Source organism: Chelonoidis abingdonii, chromosome 1, assembly GCF_003597395.2.
Source record: "Chelonoidis abingdonii isolate Lonesome George chromosome 1, CheloAbing_2.0, whole genome shotgun sequence".
In the NCBI taxonomy this organism is placed as follows: Eukaryota; Metazoa; Chordata; order Testudines; family Testudinidae; genus Chelonoidis; species Chelonoidis abingdonii.
In genome coordinates this window covers 219866397-219891178 of record NC_133769.1, presented here as the reverse complement: position 1 = coordinate 219891178, position 24782 = coordinate 219866397, and the positions used below count along the sequence as shown (strand labels likewise).

The 24782-nt window shown below is 40.6% G+C and overlaps 1 protein-coding gene across 9 annotated transcripts in view; it reads right to left on the bottom strand.

Moving 5' to 3' along the window:
• The window catches only part of LOC116825693 (dystrophin), a 1328444-nt gene that overhangs the window by 704620 nt on the left and 599042 nt on the right, over nucleotides 1–24782 (bottom strand). For all 9 annotated transcript variants that reach the window (XM_075059803.1, XM_075059815.1, XM_075059808.1 and 6 more), the window contains one exon: nucleotides 19463–19638. In XM_075059803.1, the coding sequence (XP_074915904.1) occupies nucleotides 19463–19638 (176 nt within the window). The remainder of the gene's footprint in view (nucleotides 1–19462; nucleotides 19639–24782) is intronic.

Genomic DNA, 24782 nt, shown 5'->3' with positions numbered 1-24782 from the left:
TTGATGGGCTTTTCAGTCAAGGAGTTTTAGTAGAACAGCCCAGCACTAATAATGCTGCCCTATGGCCCATCCTTAAGAGTGATGGCAAAACCCTTAACTGGGTGACTCCACCTATGGCCCCCATAGTGGCTAAATATCAGGAGGTAATGGCTTCCATTGTAGGAGGGGCCCAGTGGTTTTCAGTTTTAGATTTGGCTAATGCTTTCCTTGTTACCCCTTATACTGAGACAGCTACTATAAATTTGCTTTCACCCTTTCAGGAAAAAACAATTGTGTTTTGCCCAGGTCCTCATAGAATAATGCACCTGTTATCTGCCATGGCCATGTAGCAAAAATGTGGGAGGGAATGCTTAAAAGGGATAGTGTGATTTCTTATGTGCATGATGTCCTGGTCTGTACACAGATCCAGGAGGAAAATGTAAAGGTGTTGGACAGAGTGCTGGAAAAGATTCAGGAAACAGGGTTTAAAGTAAGTCCAAAGAACTGTGCTCTCAGAAGGTACACTATCTTGGGGTAATCCTGGGACAAGAAGGGAGCTCTCCTGACCAACAGAGGGTTGAGTTGATTCTCAAACTCCCAGCCCCCACTGACGTAACCGCTCTGAGATCCTTCCTGGGCATGGTTAACTTTTCCTGAGATTTTATAGAAGGGTTTTCAGAAAAAGCAGCCCCGCTGCTTGAATTGTTAAACAAAGGGCAGAATAGACCTGGAGCCCACAGCAGCAGGAAGCCGTGGCCCAGTTAAAACAAGCCTTGGCCCAAGTCCCAGCCCTATCATATCCCCGGGTAGGAGAAGCATTTGTATTACAACTAGCAACTACAGACAAGGGAATGGGAGCTATGCTAAGCCAGACCCATGGGACAGGTCTCTGACCTGTAGCTTTTGCCTCCAAGACCCCGAGTGAGCTAGAGAAGGGATTCACCCCATGTGAAAAGGAGGTCTTGGCACTCATTTGGGAACTACAGCATTGGGAATACCTGGTGGGTTTGCCCCTGTGTTACTAAAAACAACCCACTCCCCAGTGAAGTATGTACTCACTGGGAAAATAACAATGGCTACGTATCTAGCCCTCGAATGGCAAAATGGACCCTGGCTTTGTTAAACAAAAATGTAGATATGGAAAAAAAACAGTACTGTTCCCAATACCTTACAGCCTCCTGATAGAGGGGGAAGAGCACGAATGCCCATTTCTTGAACCACTGCCTTGGAAGACGTCACTCTTCAAGGGAGGGGCCATGCTGAGTGAGATGCTGGGAATAGCAGATGTTATTTGGTTTGTGGACGGCTCTTGTTTTTACAAAAATGGCCATCTGCATGTGGGCTTTGCTGCTTTGGGCGAGGTGCTGAGGGGACAGTGTCCACCATATTCTGCCCAAGCAGCTGAAATTGTGGCTATAGCAGTAGCACTGGAAAATACCCCCACCATTTAGGAGGTAGCCATTTTCACAGACTCAGACTGGGTCCTTTGGTCCCTAGTGGATTGGGTTCCAGAATGGAAAAAGAGAGGGATGAGGTCTGCACCCCTAGCAAGTTCATGGATGAACTAAGCTGGGGGTGGAAGTAGGTAAGCTGGAATGTAGGAATAGGGTCCAGAGTGACCTAGACAAACTGGAGGATTGGGCTCTGACAAAGCGGGACTGTTCTTAACATTTCCTCTGAATACTGTGTGGGTGCCTCAGTTTCTGGCCGACACCCTGTCTCCTGGCAACTAATGGCCCGAGCCCTTCCCCCCCGCAAGGGGATGCTAAAGGTGTGGGAGAACAAGGAAGTCAGGTGACCTCCTGGCCCAGGAAAGGAACTCAGCAGAGAAGGAGGGGCTGGAGGGGGTTTCAGCTGGGAGCTGGCTGGGGATCGAAAGTGAGAGCAGACGAGGCTGTCTGGCTCGCTGGGCCCCAGAATGGAACAGGTTGAGAGGTCCCATTCTCTGTACCTACAAGCTCTGTTTGAGACCATGTTCCTGTCATCTAATAAACCTCTGTTTTACTGGCTGGCTAAGAGTCACGTCTGACTGCGAAGCGGGAGTGCAAGACCCTTTGGCTTCCCCAGGACCCCACCTGGGCGGACTCACTGTGGGAAGTGCACGGAGGAGCGTATGCTGAATGCTCCAAGATCAGACCCAGGAAGGTGAAGCCGCGTGAGCTTCTTGCCCTGAAGACAGTCTGCTCTGAGGGAGAGGAGGCTCCCCAAAGTCCTGACTTGCTTTTTGGGGAGCAGTTCCAGAGCATCACCCGGGGACTCTGTGACATGGGCCAAAAGAAATCTGATGAGGTTCAGCAAGGACAAGTTCAAGATCCTGCACTTAGGATGGAAGAAACCCATGCACTGCTACAGGCTGGGGAGTGACTGGCTAAGCAGCAGCTCTGCAGAAAAGGACCTCAGGATTACAGTGGATGAGAAGATGGATATGAGTCAACACTGTGCCCTTGTCGCCAAGAGGGCTAATGGCATATTGGGCTGCATTAATAGGGGCTTTGCCAGCAGATCGAGGGAAGTGATTATTCCCTTCTATTCGGTACTGGTGAGGCCACATCTGGAGTACTGCCTCCAGTTTTGGGTCCCCCACTACAGAAAGCATGTGGACAAATTGGAGAGAATCCAACGGAGGGCAACAAAAATGATCAGGGGGCTGGGGCATGTGACTTATGAGGAGTGGCTGAGGGAACTGGGCTTATTTAGTCTGCAGAAGAGAAGAGTGAGGGGGGATTTGATAGCAGTCTTCAACTACCTGAAGGGGTGTTCCAAAGAGGATGGAGCTTGGCTGTTCTCAGTGGTTGCAGATGATAGAACAATGAGCAATGGTCTCAAGTTATAGTGGGGGAGGTCTAGGTTGGACATTAGGCAAAACTATTTCACTAGGAGGGTGGTGAAGCACTGGAATGGGTTATCTAAGGAGGTGGTGGAATCGCCAGCCTTAGAGGTTTTTAAGGCCTGGCTTGACAGAGCTCTGGCTGGAATGATTTAGTTTGGGTTGGTCCTGCTTTCAGCAGGGGGTTGGACTAGATGACCTCTGAGGTCTCTTCCAACTCTAATCTTCTATGATACACCTTTCATACATCTGTATCACAGAAGGGGGCTTTACAGACTACTTTCCCAAATATCCAGGAAGCATTATGCTTTCCAGACACTGAAGCAGGGCCCTGTCTATTTTGCAACTGCACAGCCAATGAATTCAAGTCTTAGTTGCTCTGGCCCAGGGCCCCAGGAAATCTTAATCTGCCTCTGTCCATGGCCATGGAATTTGATGTTTTTCCAAGATGCTATGGTATTCAGCATTTTTGCCATTAATTTGCTATTTCACTACAGCCTGCTGCCCAACATTTTCTTTTTGTGTCTTTCGGATCTACAAGAATTATCTTCAGCTACTTCTTGCTCTCCAGCTTTGCACACAAGAGGGAGATAATTGGACTACAGAGAATGCTCTCTGTACTGTTCTATGGCAACAAGTAGCAGGTTCTGGGGGCTCTGAACTGAAGTCTAGTTTGCAGCCACAGATCAGCTAATAAGCTGTGTTTCCTAAAGAATAAAGCAGCACAAATTGCCTGAGGAGCCCGGGAGATGCATTGTTGAAGCTAGCTAGAAGCACCCCACTTTCCCTAGTGCAGATGGTGTTGGGGAAGGAGGTTTTGAGCTAGGCTTCCTGGGTAACAGCTCAGGAGACAAGGCCATGGAGTAAAGCTGGCCCCCCTGGAAAGCACAGTGAAAAATAAAATCCTTGAAAATAATTATTGACAAAATGTACATCAAATGAGTATTTTCAATTATGAGCCAGAGTTGTGAGACTTTGATTGGGAGCTGGAGGCTAGGAAGGAAACAAAAGAATAAATTAACATTGCCAATGGAATTTAAGGATAGTTGCCATGGAACATTGTCACATTGTATCACAGAACAAAAAAGATCTCTAGGTATGAAGCATCCAGCCACCTCATCATTAGGACACTAGCACTGATCCTAGCAGCATCAGAGGCACTCTCAACTTCTTTGGGTGTCCAGTTATGCCTCCCACAAACAGGCATGTAAGGGAAAGATAGGGTTCCTCATACCCTCCTGTCCTTCTAGCATCTCTCTATTACGGATGGAAGCATAGTTTTGCCCAGTATAGACAACCATGCTTTACATCTCTGTAAACTGATTAGAGAGAGATTTTCATAGTATCCACTCACACTAAACCATACAGGGCCAATTCTGAACTCAGATAAAAACAAAGTGCTCAGTACCATTGCTACAAGTTGAAAATATATATTTGACCGCAGAATTAAGCCCTAGTTTGCCTCACCGAGCAATTCTGACTCCTTTCCCAAGCTCACCCAAGTAAACAGGAGGACTTCTACTGATCTCCTTGGGCTTTGGATCAGTCCCAGACTGACCTCAACATGGACTTTCTTCTGGTACAATATTCTGTATCAAATATCGCCTGGAAATACTGTTTCTAGAGGGGAATACTGCAACCATAAAGTGCATTACTTTCCTTCAAATGGTAGTTTTGTGTTATGATTGCTATTTGCTGTAAGTGCTGAATAGAGCAAAACCATTTGTAAGGAAACAGGTGAAATTATCACAGCCATCTAGCACACAAAAAAAAAGATACTTCATAATGAAAAAAAATCTCAATTAGTAAAATTTTCATTTCTCACATTAGGCTTTGCCTTGAAGCCAAAACATTTACTGTTGTGTTTTACCGAACAGCATTTAATTAGATTGCACTGAAACAAAGATTCTGTAGCTATTTACAAAATGAAAATATTAGATGGCTGTAACTTTTAACCTTGTCTCACTTTTTTACTTTTGCAATTTATTAGGAAGAGTAAATTATTTGATCACCAATGTAATCAAATATCAACAGTTTTAAATTAATTCATGTCCCTCGGCTTTAGGCCAATGGCAACTAGTCGCCTCACAGAGGTGACACACTCTGTCTCTGGAGGAAGAGAGAGAAGAAAAGGACGGCTGCCAGATGTAGCAACTTGTTAAGTAAATAATAGGCAAGACTTACTATCTGGAGCATGAAAGCATGATATCAAATAACTGCAGGGACAAAAAAAAAAGGTGTGTGGGTGGGAGCAATACAAGTAAAGTTGTAAACGAGATGCAATGTTCTAGGCTATAGTATTTGATCTAGGATTTTAGACTTTATAGAAAGGGTCTTTTTGTGGGTTTTTTTCCCCCTTTGTTTTTCTTTTTTTGGAAAACAGAAATTCAGTGCCAGTCAGTGGCATGCGCCTTAGGGACAGAAATATGCTTGTAGACAACTGGAATTTTTGAGACTCCAGAGGCCAAAATTAAATCTTGGAGCAATAAACCGCAAGTGAACTTGGAGTTGGCACTGCAGAACACTATCAAAAGAAGTGTTATTTCTGATGAGGGCCAAACACATTGTAGCACTCGTGGGTGCTTTTGCATGTTCTCCGAACCTTACACAGATCTTTCAGCGCAGTTCAGTACTGACCTGCCGTAGCCCTGCTCTTCCAAATGTTGCCGCTCTACTAAGCAGAAGTTAGTTTTGCAATATTGGAACCAATGGGGATTGTTTTTTGATGTTGCAACTGGCAAATGTTGAATAACATTTAAACTTGAATAGCAATCCCATTTTAATTTGTGATATCTGAGGCTCCGCATGTGAAATATCTTCGTTGACACCTAGCTGTCAAATATATTAAACAAAGAGGATCCAAAATAAATGACTCTAATAATGTCACAAATGTCTGATTCCAATGTCAAAGAAAAAAAAACGGTCAGTGTGAAAGTTAACAAAAATATTAATAAAAATGACAATAAATGTAATGTTCAGGAAATTTGCCAGGATGATAAAGTGAGAGATGGAAATCCTGCATTTAGCTACAGAACATAGAGAATAGCAATGCAAAGTTCCTCTCATACCACCTCTCCAATATGCCTCTGTCCTGACCTAAACTGATTAGCTGTAGGTGTGAGAGAGTAAAATGTCTGTGTTTATTCAACCCTTTAGGGAAAGATGTGGTCTGAGCATAGAAATAGAATGACAGAAACACTGAAGGCTCTGTCTCCATCTTTATTCATATATATGGGGAAGTCATTTCCCTTCCCTCTCTGTCTCAGTTTCTTTGTCTGAGCATAGTATTAACTTACTTCACAGGAATCCTGTGATTTTTAATTTTTGGGGAGTTCTTTAAAGATGAAAAATACTATCTTAGAATAAGATATTAAAAATCACCAGTTCAGTGAACTTTGTGGTTGATGTGGACACTAGGAAACTAAATTTTGACTCATTTCCCACAATTTAAACATGCAACATATATCTAGTCCACAAAATTTATTTCCAATAATAGATCAACATCAGCAGCATTCACTAGGAGACTGGGAGCATGAAAAAATTTTTTAAATTAAATATATTTTAACTTGAATGTTTGGCTTTTCCACTAAATAAGAATTCTAGAGCATGCTGTGTCGTAGCGGTGTTGGTCCTAGGATATTATTTTGTCTCTCTCACCAACAGAAATTGGTCTAGTAAAAGGCAATCCACCTTTTCTGTCTAATTCTAGAGCAGTAATTTCTGTGCTTTTCATCCCTGATACTGAATTCTAATATGGAAATAGGTCTATTTGGTTTCATATATACTCTGAGTTATATATACAAAATCTACACATATGCACACAAATATTTACTGGGCACAGGTGCCAACTTTTGTTTGTTGGTTGGTTGTTTTAAACTTATCAACAAATTACTCTGAAATAACTAACTAGGAGTTAAACACACACTAGACTACTGCCAAACTGGTGTGAAGGAGAAAAGAACATTGGGGAGATAAAAGTAGTATCAAGGGGGAGGGGAAAATACACAAAATGAAGCAAATGGTGTGTGGTCATGGATAGTGGAGTAAACCAATTAGTTTGTTGAATGGAAGAGGAAGAAAACAGATAGGACCAGAATTCACAGCAGTGTTCCTGTCAGGTGGCACTAAGGAGTGGAATTTGGTTGTATCCTGGAATTCCCTTAATGTGGGGGAGTCCCAGTGGATGCAGAGCAGGTGTAGTGAAAGTCACGAGACAAACACCTCTCTTGAACTGTGCTGCCATTTTAACCATCCACCATGCTTTGATAAAATATGTATATTCTGCTATGGAAAAATTCAAACCTCTTGAGAGTAAAATTATTGCACTTGAGAGTGTCTTCAAAATATCTAAGAGATGTCATACCTCTTAGCAGAGGCAACAGTTGGCATGATTTTTCCCCTCGTTACCTTTTTTGGAGTCTGCTATATCCTTTTTATTTAATGTTTAAAACTTTTCCAAAGCACAAAGCTGAAGGAAACGTTTTTACTTTCTGATTCCACATTGTCAATGACTGCTCTATTTTTAATCTGTATCAAAAGATTCAATTTTAGTATCTGTACGGACAATATGTAATACTTCCAGCATAATCAGTTTTTCAAGAATGTTCTAATTAATATTTACATTATGCATAATACATACACACACAGTTTTCAGAATCCAAATAAAAAATAATTAGATTCCACAAGCTCTTTTCATTTATGTTACTTAGGGACAGTATGTAGTAATCTATTTAATTAGTTGGGAGTTGCACGTGCTCAACACTTCTCAAAATTTCTCTTTTGTCTGCTAAAACATTAATTCTATCATAAAACATTCCTTATGTTAACTGGAACAGCTAATCATATACAGGAAGTTATAACTCTATGGATGTTTGTGACTTCTAAACTAAAGAACAAGTTATATTATAGCAATTACTTTTAGGGTGACAGAACCATGCACAGAACCAAGCGCATGTAATTCTATATTAATATTATCTTACACTTATAGACCACCTTAGTTCCCAAGGTCTCTAAAGCGCTTTACAGATAACAGATTGCTTATTTCATTCACCGTTGAAATGAAGCCACTTTGGATGATGAAAGACAACAACCAAACTATAATAGAGATGCACAGATTTTCACACCCAGAAACTGCAAAGGGATTATTAGGTAGGTAGAATGCAATTACCTGAGTTGGAAGTTGGCCAGAACATTGGAGGTAACACTTCTACTCTTGATTTTGTTTTGTTTGGGGGTTTTTGAAGTTTCTTGGGATTTTTAATTATCCCTAGCGACGAAGACCTGGATTCTAAATGGCACCTGTAACAATACTTCCAGCTGTATAGCATCATGTAGGATCATTCAGAGACACTAGTTTGGAGCCAATTCAAATGGAAAAGTGTTGAGTGTTACTGAGTCACCAACCAGGATTTTACAGCACCCAAGTGTTTTTGGCATCGATCTCTCTGCCAAGGAAGGATAATTCACAATAATAAATTCTCAAATGCTTTATCCAATCTAGTCTGTAGTGATGGTACTACCACCATTTACACTGGGAAACTTCCTTAGCCTAATCATTTCTGTTAGGAACATTTTCCCTGCTACTGAGCATAAATTTGTCCTAACTTTGCCCTATTTTAGCTAAAAATCTCTCTACTTTCTTGGTTTGTACACTGTATATTTGTACACTGCATCACTGCATGCGCTGGTTAGGCCTCAACTGGAGTATTGTGTCCAGTTCTGGGCACTGCATTTCAAGAAAGATGTGGAGAAATTGGAGAGGGTCCAGAGAAGAGCAACAAGAATGATTAAAGGTCTTGAGAACATGACCTATGAAGGAAGGCTGAAAGAATTGGGTTTATTTAGTTTGGAAAAGAGAAGACTGAGAGGGGACATGATAGCAGTTTTCAGGTATCTAAAAGGGTGTCATCAGGAGGAGGGAGAAAACTTGTTCACCTTAGCCTCTAATGATAGAACAAGAAGCAATGGGCTTAAACTGCAGCAAGGGAGATTTAGGTTGGACATTAGGAAAAAGTTCCTAACTGTCAGGGTAGTTAAACACTGGAATAAATTGCCTAGGGAGGTTGTGGAATCTCCATCTCTGGAGATATTTAAGAGTAGGTTAGATAAATGTCTATCAGGGATGGTCTAGACAGTATTTGGTCCTGCCATGAGGGCAGGGGACTGCACTCGATGACCTCTCGAGGTTCCTTCCAGTCCTAGAGTCTATGAATCACATTTCTTCCCAACTGCCCTGTGCTATCAATCATAGCTTAACCAACGTGTATACAGTTTTCCTCATAAAAGAAAATTCCTCGAGACTTCATCATTTTTATTGCTCTTCTCTTAACCTCCCTCAATTTGGCAATATGTTTCTAGTAAACTCGTGCCCGGAAATGAATGCATATCCCAAGATGTATAAGAAGGGAGTATTACCCTGTAATTACAAAATGACCACACTGCAGATGTAGTTCGAAATTATTCTGACCCTATCTGTAGCCATATAATATTGAAAAGCCTTGCTTCTTGTCAAAAGCTCTCATCCTTTTGTCTTCTACAACTTTACCCATTTCTGGGTTTATCTCATTTTGTTTCTTTCTCTTCATGTTTTTAAATGACATATGGCTCTTGGTATTATTTCACCGATTGACGTGGATTTGAAACATTTACCCACTTTAAAATCATAGGCAAATATAATTCATGTGCTCTCTCTCTAGTCTTATGAATAAAGAAATTAAAACTGGATCAAATCCAATCTCTAGTGGTACCATTCTATGTACCTTCCCTACACTGTTAGTCTCTAGGGTGCCACAAGTACTCCTGTTCTTTTTGCAGATACAGACTAACATGGCTGCTACTCTGAAATCTGTCATTATGCAAAGCACTGAATTTAGCCATATAGAGTGGAAATCCATCAACTTCATGAAAAAACTCGCACAGCTATAGACAGACATCATCTTCCTTTCCAAATGCAAACAGATGGACATCATACTAAAAGGGCTGAAAGTAAAAAATCCATTACAATCAACATACCACACAGACTATGCTGACAGATTGTGCCATACACTCTCAAAGAAATGATGGAACCACCTGAACAACATCCTATACAGCAAACAGGAAAAGATTACGAATGAGCTCTCAAAACTGGACACTCTCATAAAAAAACTACCTTCCACACAAATTGCCTCGTGGTTGGACTTTACAAAAACTAGACAAGCCATTTACAACACATACTTTGTTTCTCTACAAAAGAAAAAGGACACTAAACTATCTAAACTACTACATGCCAAAAGGGGCCACAACAGTGGTTCCTTTAACCCACCCAGCAATATAGTTAATCTATCTAGCTATACTTGTAGCTCAGCAGAAGAATCTGTCCTATCTCAGGGCCTATCTTTCTGCCCCTCCACCCCCACGAACAAAATACAGTTCTGCTGTGACCTAGAATCCTATTTTTGACATATCCGACTCAAGGAATATTTCCAAAAAACCTCTGAACAACATACTAACCCACAGAAAACTTCCTATCAACACTACAAATGGAAGGATTCTGGGTAGACTCCTCCTGAAGGTCAAAACAACAGACTGGACTTCTACATAGAGCACTTCCACCGACGTGCATGGGCTGAAATTGTGGAAAAACAGCATTACTTGCCCCATAACCTCAGCTATACAGAACAGAATGCCATCCAGAGCCTCAGAAACAACTCTGACATCACAATGAAAAAGGCTGACAAAGGAGGTGCTGTTGTCGTCATGAATAGGTCGGAATATGAACAAGAGGCTGCTAGGCAGCTCTCCAACACCACATTCTACATGCCATTACCCTCTGATCCCACTGAGGGTTACCAGAAGAAACTACACCATTTACTCAAGAAACTCCCTGAAAAAGTACAAGAGCAAATCCGCACAGACACACTGCTAGAACCCTGACCACGGGTATTCTATCTGCTACCCAAGATCCATAAACCTGGAAATCCTGGACGCCCCATCATCTCAGGCACTGGCACCCTGACAGCAGGATTATTTGGCTATGTAGACTCTCTCCTCAGGCCCTACACTACCAGCACTCCCAGATATCTTTGAGACACCACTGACTTCCTGAGGAAACTACAGTCCATTAGTGATCTTCCTGAAAACACCATCCTGGCCACTATGGATGTAGAAGTCCTCTACACCAACATTCCACACAAAGATGGACTACAAGCCATCAGGAACAGTATCCCCGATAATGTCACAGCAAACCTGGTGGCTGAAACTTTGTGACTTTGTCCTCACCCACAACTATTTCACATTTGGGACAATGTATACCTTCAAGTCAGCGCACTGCTATGGGTACCCACATGGCCCACAGTATGCCAACATTTTTATGGCTGACTTAGAACAATGCTTCCTCAGCTCTCGTCCCCTAACCCCCTTACTCTACTTGTGCTACATTGATGACATCTTCATCATCATCTGGACCCATGGAAAAGAAGCCCTTGAGGAATTCCACCATGATTTCAACAATTTCCATCCCACCATCAACCTCAGCCTGGACCAGTCCACACAAGAGATCCACTTCCTGGACACTACAGTGCTAATAAGCGATGGTCACATAAACACCACCCTATACAGGAAACCTACTGACCGCTATACTTACCTACATGCCTCCAGCTTTCATCCAGACCACACCACATGATCCATTGTCTACAGCCAAGCTCTAAGATACAACCGCATTTGCTCCAATCCCTCAGACAGAGACAAACACCTACAGATCTCTATCAAGCATTCTTAAAACTACAATACCACCTGCTGAAGTGAAGAAACAGATGACAGAGCCAGAAGAGTACCCCAGAACTCACCTAATACAGGACAGGCCCAACAAAAAAAAATAACAGAACGCCACTAGCCATCACCTTCAGCCCCCAACTAAAACCTCTCCAGCGCATCAAAGATCTACAACCTATTATGAAAGATGATCCCTCACTCTCACAGATCTTGGGAGACAGGCCAGTCCTTGCTTACAGACAGCCTCCAAACCTGAATCAAATACTCACCATCAACCACATATCACACAACAAAAACACTAACTCAGGAACCTATCCTTGCAACAAAGCCCGTTGCCAACTCTGTCCACATATATATTCAGGGGATACCATCATAGGACCTAATCACATCAGCCACACTATCACAGGCTCATTCACCTGCACATCTACCAGTATGATATATGCCACCATGTGCCAGCAATGCCCCTCTGCCATGTACATTGGCCAAACCGGACAGTCTCTACATAAAAGAATAAATGGACACAAATCAGATGTTAGATGAGAATTAGAACATTGAAAAACCAGGCAGAGAACACTTCAATCTCCCTGGCCACTCAATTACAGACCTAAAAGTCGCAATATTACAATTAAAAAAAACTTCAAAAACAGATTTCAGTGAAAGACTGCTGAATTGGAATTAATTTGCAAATTGGACACCATTAAATTAGGCTTGAATAAAGACTGGGAGTGGATGGGCCATTACACAAAGTAAAACTATTTCCCCATGCTTATTCCCACCCCTAGCCCTACAGTTTCTCACATCTTCTTGTCAATTGCTGGAAATGGGCCATTTTCATTACCATTATAAAGAGTTCTTTTTCTCTCCTGCTAATAGCTCACCTTAACTGATCACTCTCCTTATAGTGTGTACCGTAACACCCATTGTTTCATGTTCTCTGTGTATATCTATATCTATATCTTCCTACTGTATTTTCCCCTGCATGCATCCGATGAAGTGGGCTGTAGCCCATGAAAGCTTCTGCTCAAACAAATTTGTTAGTCTCTAAGGTGCCACAAGTACTCTTGTTCTTTTTGGAGATACAGACTAACATGGCTGCTACTCTGAAACCTGTCATTGTCCTGACATCATTGTCTTTTTGCTAGTTTTTTTGTATACGTTTGTATTCTTTTCCAATGACATGTCTATTTATTTGTCAGTTACTGTTTTGAGAAACAGTATCAAATGCTTTGTTAAAAATAAAAATATATTACATCTCCTACTTTCCTCATCATCCACGAATTTGGTATCAGTATCACGATGAGATGTAAATTCATTGTGAATCACAGCAAGTGCTTAAAGGTTCTACCTGCACACAGAGGAGAGTGTTCATGAACATTTTTGCGAAAATATGTAGCCAGAGGAGAATAGCAGCTTTGGACTTGTGCTGGTGACTCATCACTATCTTTGCACTCCCAACACTATTCTGGTGTTCGCTCTTTATTTTCTAAACCAACTGTTTATTAAATATCTAGCATTTGCTGCTACAGGGATTTCTGGGAGGAAAGAAAGAGGACATTAGATTACTTGACACCTGTTTGTTTGTTTTTTTTTAGATATTTGGTGAAATTGTATTGAGAATCTGATGAACAATCAAAACAGTAATATGAAAGTTTAGGGGAAATATTTACTGAGAGATCCTCCCTCTCTTTTTCTAAACAATATGCAAATATAATGTCTCATTCATTTGTGTAAGAACCTTTAAACAAAATAATTAAACTACAAAATATCACACAGAGCCTGGAGAAGCCAATCATGACCAGTAAACAATGGCAAGTTTAGCTACAGTACCACATGCATATGCATTTCAAATTGAAATCAGTGTGACTCCTTTTCTAATTAATTACTTTAAGAAATCTGTGCATACTTATCTCTGCGCATTTGCCCGACATTCATAAACAAAGAAAATAAAATTAAATATGTATACATCATTTTGTTCTGGAAGGTAAAAGAAATATCTTTCAAAAATCAGTAATTTAGCTGTACTGCAACATCTTCATCTATGAGCTGACTTTTGATTTTTAAAGAGAAGTTAATAACAGGTTTCAATATATTGAGAGCTCAGGTAAAAGACTAATCAGAGGTAGTCTTTTATTGTAGCTAAAGCAATACTATAATGAAAGTTAAGTATAAAAATATGAAAAATAAAACAGTTAATTTACAATAATCATACCATTTTAGAGTTAGAGCATAAAAGCTTTTGTTTGTATACCTCAGGAAAACCAAACACTTCAGATATTCAAAAGCACCCTCCTAAATAGACCTACCTGCTGTGCTATTCTTTGCATAGTTATTTCAAACTAACTTGAGCTCAAAATAGATACCAGGTAGGTTCAAGCTTGTTACAAGTGCAAATCATTTGAAATTAAAATAAGAAGAAATGTTCTTCAGCTCAACAGAACAATTTTTTTGTCATCAGTGGTAGTTTTTTTTTGGTTTTTTTTTAATGTCAAAATCTAGCAATTAAAAATATAAACAGATTACTTTTGAAACAGCTAGACATTCCATTTTCCATCAAGTACGCTCAGTGATGCTGGGTCATCAATCCTCCTTTTCCAAATCATCCAACTATAAGACTGATTCTGAAATTAAGTATAACACATGTACTCTCTGATTCACTGTATAAGTATAGGTGTGCCACAAACATTAAAAAGGCACACACTCTCTCTGAAACAAAAAGGTTTGCAGTTCTTTAACCAATAAGAATGTAACTGAATCCGCAATCTACTAAGCACAGTATATTGCTTTTTTTGATCCAACCACAGAGTGGTTAATACAGGCTTAACAAAAATCTCAATGTTTTCATCATCCTTTTGACTGTTAAGACGCTTTACTTTGAAGACAAAAATTTGAATATTAAATAAACTTTCAATTATGTTCATATTTCTTAGAGAGACAGATATTCCGAAAAACAACAAAAAAAAATATGGAGTTGGGGTGCAATTTTTTGCTTGTTGTTGAGGTTTTGGGTCTTTCTATTTTTTGAAAATGAAATTTTTACAACACTGAATAATAAACATTGCTATGTTTTAATACACACAGATGTTCTTAGGTCATGTCTACACTATGGGCACTACAGTGGCACAGCTACTGTGCTGCAGCTATCCTGCTGTGGTGCTATAATGTAGTTGCCTCCAATAGTGACAGAAAGACAACACTTTAGGTTGTCACAGTTCAGGGCAACTGCAGCCATATTCCCTCTTCATGGCCCGGCAAGGGTACCAACTCATAAGCTTCCGGCTCCCCCATTGCCTCCGATCTTAGGCAGATACCTTCATCTCTCTCCCTCCTGACTGGGGTATTTCCAGCCAGCAAGTGTCCTGCCTACACTGTGAATTCCATGGAAAAGTCCAGCTGTCTAAGCAGGCCAGTGTCTCAGCTTTGCTTTGTCTTTGAAAGCTATGAACAGGGTAATTATTCACAGTTTTAAGTTACCACACAACTCTTTCTATGAAAGCACATTTATTCTTAAGGTGGAAACATTACAGAGACAACATATTAAAGACAATAATAAAAAACTTATACACATGCTAATAAGCTTACCACAGATCACTCCCTTCCCTCTTTTCCACAAAGGCGCTGGCTGGTAACAGTCCTTCCAACCCTTCCCTAAGGATTGGGTCCTTCCCCTTGGACAGAAGGTCCTATCCATTTGCTGGATTAGAACGAAGGCTCTGAGTTAGTTTAAACTCAGGCTATTTATACCAAAGTCCTTTCTTTGTCTCTTGGTTCTTTACAGAATCCAGCTGGACCCAGTATATGCAGCCCCCACCCCCTCTCTGGAGGTGTTACTGTCATAAACAGATAGCTAAGGGTTAATGTTTCTTTTACCTGTAAAGGGTTAACAAAGGGAACCAAACACCTGACCAGAGGACCAATCAGGAAACCGGATTTTTCAAAGCTCAGGGAGGGAATGTTTGTGTCTGTGTCTTTTGTCTGTCTCTCGGCTATGAGAGGGATCTTTCTATCTTCAAGCTTCTAATCTTCAGTTTCCAAGTTGTGAGTACAAAGGTAGAAAAACAATAGGCTTTTATTGTTTTTTTGTATTTACATGTGTGTAGTTGCTGGGATGTTTAAATTGTATTTCTTTTTGAATAAGGCTGTTTATTCATATTTTTCTTTTAAGCAATTGACCCTGTATATTGTTACCTTGATACAGAGACCATTTTTATGTCTTTTCTTTCTTTTTATATAAAGCTTTTCTTTTTAAAACCTGTTGGATTTTCTTTTCTAAGTGAGGCTCTAGGGGATAGAAATCCCTGTGCCAGGATTACGGTCTCTCTCAGGGAAAGACTGGGAGGGGGAAAAAGAAGGAGGGGGGAAGGTAAATTGCCCTCTCTGTTTTGTAATTCAAGGAGTTTAAGTACAGTAATCTTCCAGGATAACCCACGGAGGGGAAGCCTGGGGAGGAAGTAAAGAGAAGACAAGGGGAGGGGGGGTATTTCCCTTTGTGGTAAGACTCAGGGCATCTGAGTCTTGGGGTCCCCCAGGGAAGGTTTTGGGGAGACCAGAGTAAGCCAAACACTGGAATTTTTGGCTGGTGGCAGCGCTATCAAATCTAAGCTGGTAAATAAGCTTAGAGGAATTTATGCTAGTACCTCATATTTGAACTCTAAGGTTCAGACTGAGGAATTATACTATGACAGTTACAACCTGAGTAAATTTTATTAATCGCCCCCAGTTACCCTCCCACATGGAATTACATACAATCCCAGACCCACAACAATACACAACATGAATACAGTAAGATCTCCCAAAGATATTAAAGGAAAATGCCATATCTGTCACATCTCCCCAAGCAGCGGTAGCTAGGCTGATGGAAGAATTCTTCCATAGACCTAGTTGTGTCTATATTGGGGATGTGGTCGGCTTAACTATAATGCTCAGGAATGTGAATTTTTCACACCCCTGAACACTTCAGCTATGTTGACCTAACTTTTAGGTGTAGATCAGGCCTTAGTTTATACTATGTCTAAGTAATTATACAAGGTGGTTTTTTGTTTTGTTTTAAATGAAGGATACTTTATAGTCTGAGAACTGAAGTGAAATTGCAGAATATACACATTATTATGTCATCATGACAAACATGTAGGTGCTCTTCCATATTTGATAACATTGTGCATTGGCCTGACATTGCAATAGTGTTTTCTGTATGCATATTTTGGTTTAAATGCTTCTCAATGGAGGACTGTCTGGGATGGATCAGGCAGAAAGGAGGAGGTGGCTGAAGATGGTCTGAAATCAGCTTCCACTTTAGGATGGTTAAGGGACAATGCCTGAACAATTAGCTCTAATGACTCTCTTGTTCCTCAAGCCAGCATACAAAAAAGGTTTGACCAGGAAGGACCAAAACCCAACAGCACATGGGGAAAACTCCTGGAGAATAAAGAACACTTACAGGGTTTGAAAAGACTGTCTTGAGGGTGCAGACTGAGACACACCCAAAGGGTATGTCTACACTGCAGCTGGGAGGTGTAATGCACATACACACTAGCTATGCTCAAGCCACCCTGTGAAAAATAGCAGCATGGCTAGCTACCAAAATACAGCCTATCTGAGATCCTAAATACATACTCACATTGGTAGTCTAAGCCAGTACTGCTGCAGCCAGATTGCTATTTTGAGTGCACTAGTTTGAGAAAAACTACAGCATGTATGTCTACCCAAGCTGGGAATTACTCCTCACATCTGCAGTATAGTCATATCCAAAACACAGGAACCGGCAGGGGTGCCTGAAGGAGCCTGGGATATAGTACTTTAGGTAAGATAGACATGTGATCCTGTTGTTGGTTTGGTTTGGTATGGTTTGGTTTAGTTTTTTTTCATCTAATGCTTTGTTCTCACTGCTGAACAGAGATATTTTGCTTTAAGAGGCTGTTGGTCAATTTATCCCTGGTCACTTATCCCTGAAGAGAGGAAATGCAGGTGCTCAAAACCTAGTCAGACTCACAGGATGGTAACTGGTAGATATACACAGGGTAGATTGATCCAGGTCCCAGTTTTAGAGCAGGGTCCTAGCCAGGGACAGGTAAGGGCAGGGAGCCCAAGACCTGAGCTGGATGCACTCAGAAAGACCAAAAAGGGGACAAAAGTCCAGCTAGCCCTGCAACTGTGACAGTCACTGATGACATTACACTGACGGACAAGAATTCCTACCAGTTTGAGACAGTACTCTCTTTTCTCACTATACTTCAATGCCTTTTTTCCTGTTTAGTTCACTGGGAATTTTTGTACTTAAAATTACCCAACTGGTTAGCTAGAAAAACCTGGAATAAGTGTACTACTGCTTTTTCTCATTAATGCAATGTAGCTCATTTAGGGAATAGGACTGTGTTATTTTCAGGTAGCAGACTGTTGATCCTATTAGTCTTTACTGAAGAGAATGTGCAAGGAAATTCAATAATTCAGTGTATCACAGAAAGAGACTGAAGCCAAAGTGGCATTCAGATATACATTTGTAGCTATGAAATAAAAAAGACGGAGATGCAAGTGCTGTATTGCCACTGACCAGAACTGGGACAGAATGCACATTCTTGGTCAAAGCTAAACCCCAAATCTCCTTTTACGTGCTGCAGCAGCAGCATACAGAGCTATTAACATGACATTATTGTTTCCTTAGTGTTTGCACTTACATAAGAGGCAAGGGCTTAGAAATACAGCTGGGTTTCAGTGGTGCAAAAGAATAGGTTTTAGTGTGATAAATAAAGGCCAAGCTCTCCCTGGTATAACAACAAACATTAGCATCAACACCTGGAAACACAACGGAAAGAACCATTTAAAGCCATCCAATTGCAGCAGCTTACTCTTGGCGTTCTCATCTTTTAATGAATTCCAAGGGAGAGTTTAATGATAATTAAAGTCAACAATAACCTTTCAGGTTTCCCACCTCACTCCCTTTTGGATGTGAACATCTTTACAGTTCCTCCTGCTCCACAATTCTAAACTGAAAAAGGGTAGTCCTTAGGGTAACGACGAGACATTTAAGAGGTGAACAAACTGTTGCAGCCTATTGGTCTTCCTCCTAGGTATCGCACTCACCATTGTACCTTATTCATGAGATACTCATTTCTGAAAAATAACACATGAATGAAGATTGGCAACAAACCTACTGTATTTGAAATAAGCACTGGTAGGTTATTTTTGCTCCTACATTTAAGTTTAGAAAAAAACAAGCTTTTATAAAACCCAATATCAATAGAAACGTTTGAGATTTTTTTTTTAAATTCAAAGGAAATCCTTTCTTGTAAAAGGAAAAACAGTCTCCCTGTAATATTTGTAACTCAAATACTGCAGCATCATGTTAGTGCAGGAGAATGAAAAACTGACTGTACGCTCCCTATAATGACAGTTAAACTGACTAATCCATTCTCTTTATCGAAGCTGAGCGAAATGCCAAAAGTAAACAGATATCATACATGGTGAAAAGTAAATAATATTGTTAAAATGATTCCCTAAAATGTCATTAGTCCCACAGTTACAGAAACCTTTTTTAATATATAATTTTAATGACACACTGTCAGGTAAAAAGTTACTTTAAAATGCTTGTTAAAATGTGAGCTCAGGTGTTAATTACCTATGGAAAAACATCATTCTATTGTTCAGCTTTTCTAAAAATAACATCATATTTTTGGTGGTTTTTAAACATTAGCTGTGGGAAGTATGAGGACATTTGTTTATGTGGGGTGGGATGGGGTGAAGAAGACTGAGTAGAAACAAAGAATTGGACAAGTAAACAAGGACGTTGTGTTTAATTATGGATAGTTAAGTATGAATATTTAAGGAATAGTCCAATGAGTTCCTTGCAATATTATTGTTAAAAGAAAATCTGAAATAACCAGAAACGATTTCAGAATATCCATGTTCATAACCTACCTCTTTCTTCTCTCTGCCAGCTGCCTGCAGACTTCCTCCCACCGAAAATTCAGGCTACCCAGCTTTTCCCTTAGTACATTAGCATCTGTTGTTAACGACTGCTCAATAATTTCTTCGCCAGTTATATTTAATGTTCTGATAACAGTTTGCTGTCGTCCGATGCCATCATGGAGTTCCTGTAAAAAATATATATATTTAAAATGTCAAAAATTAAGAGTCATATCATTTTATTCAACCATGGATCGAAAATGCTTTACCAACTACAGGTCTGGTAGAAAGGCTCTGTGGGAAAGTTTTTCTCTACTCTGAATCCCAAATGCATACATCGAAAAGGCAATAAGACAGAAAGGAAACTTATGTTTTTGTAACAAGCACCTTTTCAGCTCAGAATCTGCCTCTTTTTTTATTTTTGGAATGTTCTAGCCTACTAGAGAATGTTATAATGTTCTACAGATCAATTAGTGGGAAATCCTTTTGAGCAAATTCAATTTCGTCCCCACAGATATGTACCATAGCTAATAGTGTACAAAATGTTGTAAAATGTGAAAGCAAAGTATTTTGGTTTCCTATTAACTGTCAATAAAAGTAGTGAAAAGGTACATTGACAGAAACAAGGAGACTGCTTATTTATACATCTGAAGTACTTTTCCAAATCCCTCTCTGGAATAGATCCACTCCTAGTCATGAGAGGCTTGATAATCAACTATCCTACATTTCTTAGAAAAAATACACTCCTGATGAAATCCTTACTTATCTCACTTCTGTCTACATACTGTGAACTGCAGAACTACTGAAAATACAACCAAACACTACTGATGGGCAGTTTTCTATTCTTCACTAAAGGCACTCAGATTAATTTCCTATATCTCTTTCATTACTAGAATCCAAGTATTCTATTTGTTTATCTTAATTCATCATTACCAGTAATAATCTTGAAATGCAACTTAAACTTCCACACTGCACAACCATTAAACCAGATTTGAAAAAGGGACAATTAGAGCCATGTATGTTGTTAGGGAATGTAATTTTTATCAGTAAAAAGAAATTAGTTTTGTATCTTTATTTATCAATGGAACAAGACTGACTTTTCCTTCTATAACTCGGAATTTATAAGCATGCAACTGTAAAATGGAGATGTTAAACTTTTTACTGCTAAAATAAACACCAACTGAAAGAAGGAACTTATTTTGCACTCTCTCTTTGTTTTTTTGTTGTTTTTTTTTATGGGGCACCCAAACTCTACAAAATAGTAGAGTCCATGTACAAAACAGTGTATAGTAGAACCCTGATTTGATGATATTGGTTACATGAACCATTGTTCCTGGCAGGAGGGGAAACAAAAGAAAAGGACAAAGAAAAAAACCCAACCCACATAATGACAGTGATGTTGATGAAGAACAAGTCAACATCTCTTCACATTCCAGTGCCTTCAACACACTGGAAATTGCTTTGCTGTGGTTTGAAGGACAAGAGGAAAGTGATGCAATGCACCATACTGCAACCTAAGCACAATACCTAAAATAATGTTGAGGTGTTCAATTTAATGAACTTTTTATTGTACGAACTCCTTAATCCCCAATTAGTTTGTAAAAAGGGGTTCTACTCTATTTCAATTTAAAATGCTGAATATTCATAGTCTCTTGTAGCAAAAAACTGACATGTTAGCAAATCTTCTTTTGGACCAAAGTTATATATACTCTTGTTTCCCCTTCCTGAACTGCTCTCTCTGGTCTTCATTGCAGCACTCCTGCTTCCAACATTAAGAATGTCTCTCTTGAGGGCATTGTCTCCTCACTGTATCAGATATTAGGAGCCTTACTGCCATACCCCATGTTCTTTAGAAGATGCCTTCCCCTAACTCTGCTACCAATTCCAGTTTATCAGGGAACCAGACCTCCTGTCGGCACCTATCAAGTTGGGACATTGTGAATTTTACAACCTAACCTACTCACCCTCCCCCTGGGCTGCTGAATGAAAGGTGAAAAAAAAACATCCTGTCCCAACCAATCAGGTAATGTGGGAAAGATTCCTTCCCAGTCCCTAAAGGGCAACTAGCATGATGCCGACAGCAAGGCCCTGAAACCCAACTCCATTCTAATCCCAAAGAAGGGAAAGGGGGTCTTTTTTTCCCAGCAAAGAATGGTGCCCCAGGCTGGGGGGAGGGCTTATAAACCCTCCCTACTTGAGCGTATGGGAGCCAGCGAGCATAAGCATATACTGCTCCTTTCTGTCCAACTGATAGCTACACAGCCCACTAGGACGATAAGAACCCATGAGGAGGGTTTGTGTGCGCAATCTTCAGAAGGGCTAAAAGTTTTTTCTCTCTCCTGGGACCAAATCAAGACTCTGGATGTCTCCTAGTGGTGGAGCCTCTAGAACAGGAATGAGGCAAAGCAGTGTGACAGCCTGAAGCCTGGTCTACTCTAGAAAATTAGGTCAGTTGAACTACGACGGTCAGAGGTGTGAAAAATTCATATCCCTGAGCAGCACTGCTAAGCTGACCTAAGTTCCTGTATAGACAGCACTATGTCGATGCCTCTCAGAGAGGTGGATTAACTACAGCAATGGGCACAGATAGTATCCACACTGAATGCTACAGTGGCGCATCTGTGTCACTGTAGCATCTTAAGCATAGACAGGCGCACAGGAAACTTTCATGGCCACTATCCATGTGGTAACAGTTCAGTGGGAAAACAAAGGACTTAACTCTCCAAAAATGTTTCTGGGACATGGTGACAGTTCTCGGGGTACCCAGAACTGTGAATCACCTTCTTAACCCCTGCCTCCAGCGAGAGGAAATCTTTCTTGTGGTAGCTGGGTGTCAGCTCCCTACCAGCCACTCAAGTACTTCATGTAATAATCTTAAATAGGTGAAGGCTTTCTTAACATAAACCCTCTGAAATCTTAGTTTCATTGCTGATTTACGAGTCTTCTGCCAAAGAAATAAATAAGAACATATGTATCACACATTTTTCTATTGTAAAGACCTTCCTAAACATAAATTATAATGTAGTTACTGAAAGATGAAAATGGCACAGGAGAGCGAAAAAAAACCTCATCAGAATATGAAGCAAAAATAAATGCACAGTTTTTAAGACTATAAAGACAGATGCGATTATTTTATATCATTCATTTTTGAGAACGTGGCCTGAGGATGGTCGTTATCATAAAATACTGTATCTGAAAGGGTAAAGTTTGATGAGGAGTCAAACAAGGGTCCCTTTGAAGATTTAAGTTGCATGGTAAACAGTGCTGTCATCCTGTTTTTGCAAGCAATGTCTTTAATTTTATTTATGGCAAAGTGGGGCTTCTTGCAAATGTCTTGTCTTCTTTCCCATTCACTTCTACCTTCAAAAGACTCTGCTGATTTTAAAATATCCTCACTGCAGTTTCTTCTTTGCTGATGTCAGTTCATTAGTCTGCTTTGCTGAATTGACACTTCAGAAAGCAGGGCTTCCTGTTAAAAACAGTGCTGCCTATGGAAGAGCCTATGGAAGAGTCCATAAAGCAGAACCACCGTTAGACCAGTAGCAACTACAGTCAGAATGTTTTAAAAGAAGCAAAGGCTTTAACATACCTAAGGATGGAAGAAGGGGGAGAAAGAATGTGAGAGGAATAGGGAAAGGCATAACTAGAGAAACAAAAGGAGGAGAAAGAAGATGATAGGAAAGCAGGGGAATACGGAGGATAAAAAAAATGAGGAACCAAACTGATAGAAGTAAAAAAAGACTAAAAAGGAAGATGAAGGGAAAAGAAAAAGACAAGAAAAGAAAGCTGAAGGGCAAAAATCATTGGAAGAAACTAAGAAAAAACAGAAAGGGCTATAACTGCTCCTGTACTTTTTGCATTCTCTCGTAAGCATGATTTTTTTTTTCCAGCAATCTCTCACCCTGCAGCCCAGGAAAGAAATTGATACTCACTGTGTCTTGCCCAGTAAAAATGTTGACAGATAGGGCCAGCACCCCAACCCCTAAATCCACTGCACTGCCTACTCCCATATTTCATTGTACACTCTGGACAATCAACCTGTACCTTTCTGAAGTTACCACCACCTTCTTACCACAAACACTAATCTCCCAAACTGTCTCATTTTAAATACAAATTACAAAATGTTTGTACTAAAAATATATAAGATCCAAATGCTAGAAAGAAGAGTCAGAGCATCAATATAATATTACTATATTTTAAGATAAAATTATTAAAAAGCAATTCCTTTCTTACCCCACATACTTGCATTTGAATTCTGGATCAGAATTTTGTTTTCTGCTGAACCCTCAAGAGTTAATAGTGAAGTTCAGGCACTATGGCACTGGACAGGGTTGTCAACTTTCTAATCATACAAAACCGAACACTCCTTCCCCAACCCCTCCCCCAGGCCATGCCCTTTCACCACCCCTTCTTCAAGGCCCCATCCTTGCTTGCTCCACCCCCCTCCCTCCATCACTTGTTCTCCCCCACTCTCACTCTCTTTCATTGGGCTGGGGCTGGGGCAGGGGGTGAGGTCTGCCGGTATGGGCTCTGGGATGGGGTTGAGGATGAGGGGGATGAGGGGTTTGGGGTGCAGGAGAGAGCTCCGGGCTGGGGCAGGGGGTTGGGTTCTGGGCTGGGGGTGTGGGCTCTGGAGTGGAGCTAGGGCAGGCAGGGAGCCTGCTTTAGCCCCGTGCCCCCACTGTGCCACCAACCAGACTTTTAATGGCAGTGCCGACCAGAGCCACCAAAGTCCCTTTTCGACTGGGCGTTCTGGTCAAAAAACTGGCAACCCTAGCAGTGGGCACATTTAAGAACTTGAACAATGGAGAAACCGTATGTACCTTCATCTATAATGTTACTTAATTATACCAATGTAAATTTTTTTCAAACGTTGTTATTCACTCTAAGGTGGCTCAGAGGTCGCATTCTTAGATAAAAGAATAAAAATTTCTAGTTCAAGTATTTTTTTATCTATTACCGGAAAAAAATAATGCAGGGTTGAGATATCTCCTTATTCCTCCAGTGCTGGAAATTTTCTGTCAGCCAGATGTATGTTTATGAAAATGTTCAGTGTTAAGTCAGATTCTACTCTTAGAGATGACCCGTGCCTGCCAGGGGATGGGGACAGGGTACAGGACAGGACAGGACAGGACAGAGTGAGGGCAGCCAGCTTCAGCAATGTCACTGAGCATGCTCAGTCAGTATGAGCTTGCTTCCGACAAGCCAAGTCGCAAATGAGGGCTGGGGGGGGAGGGAAGAAATGTGACAGCCTTCTCCCCATGTCCCCCCCATGTGTCACTTTTGCTTACTCTCTTTAAAACACTACCTTACTGCACAAATTGTCACATTA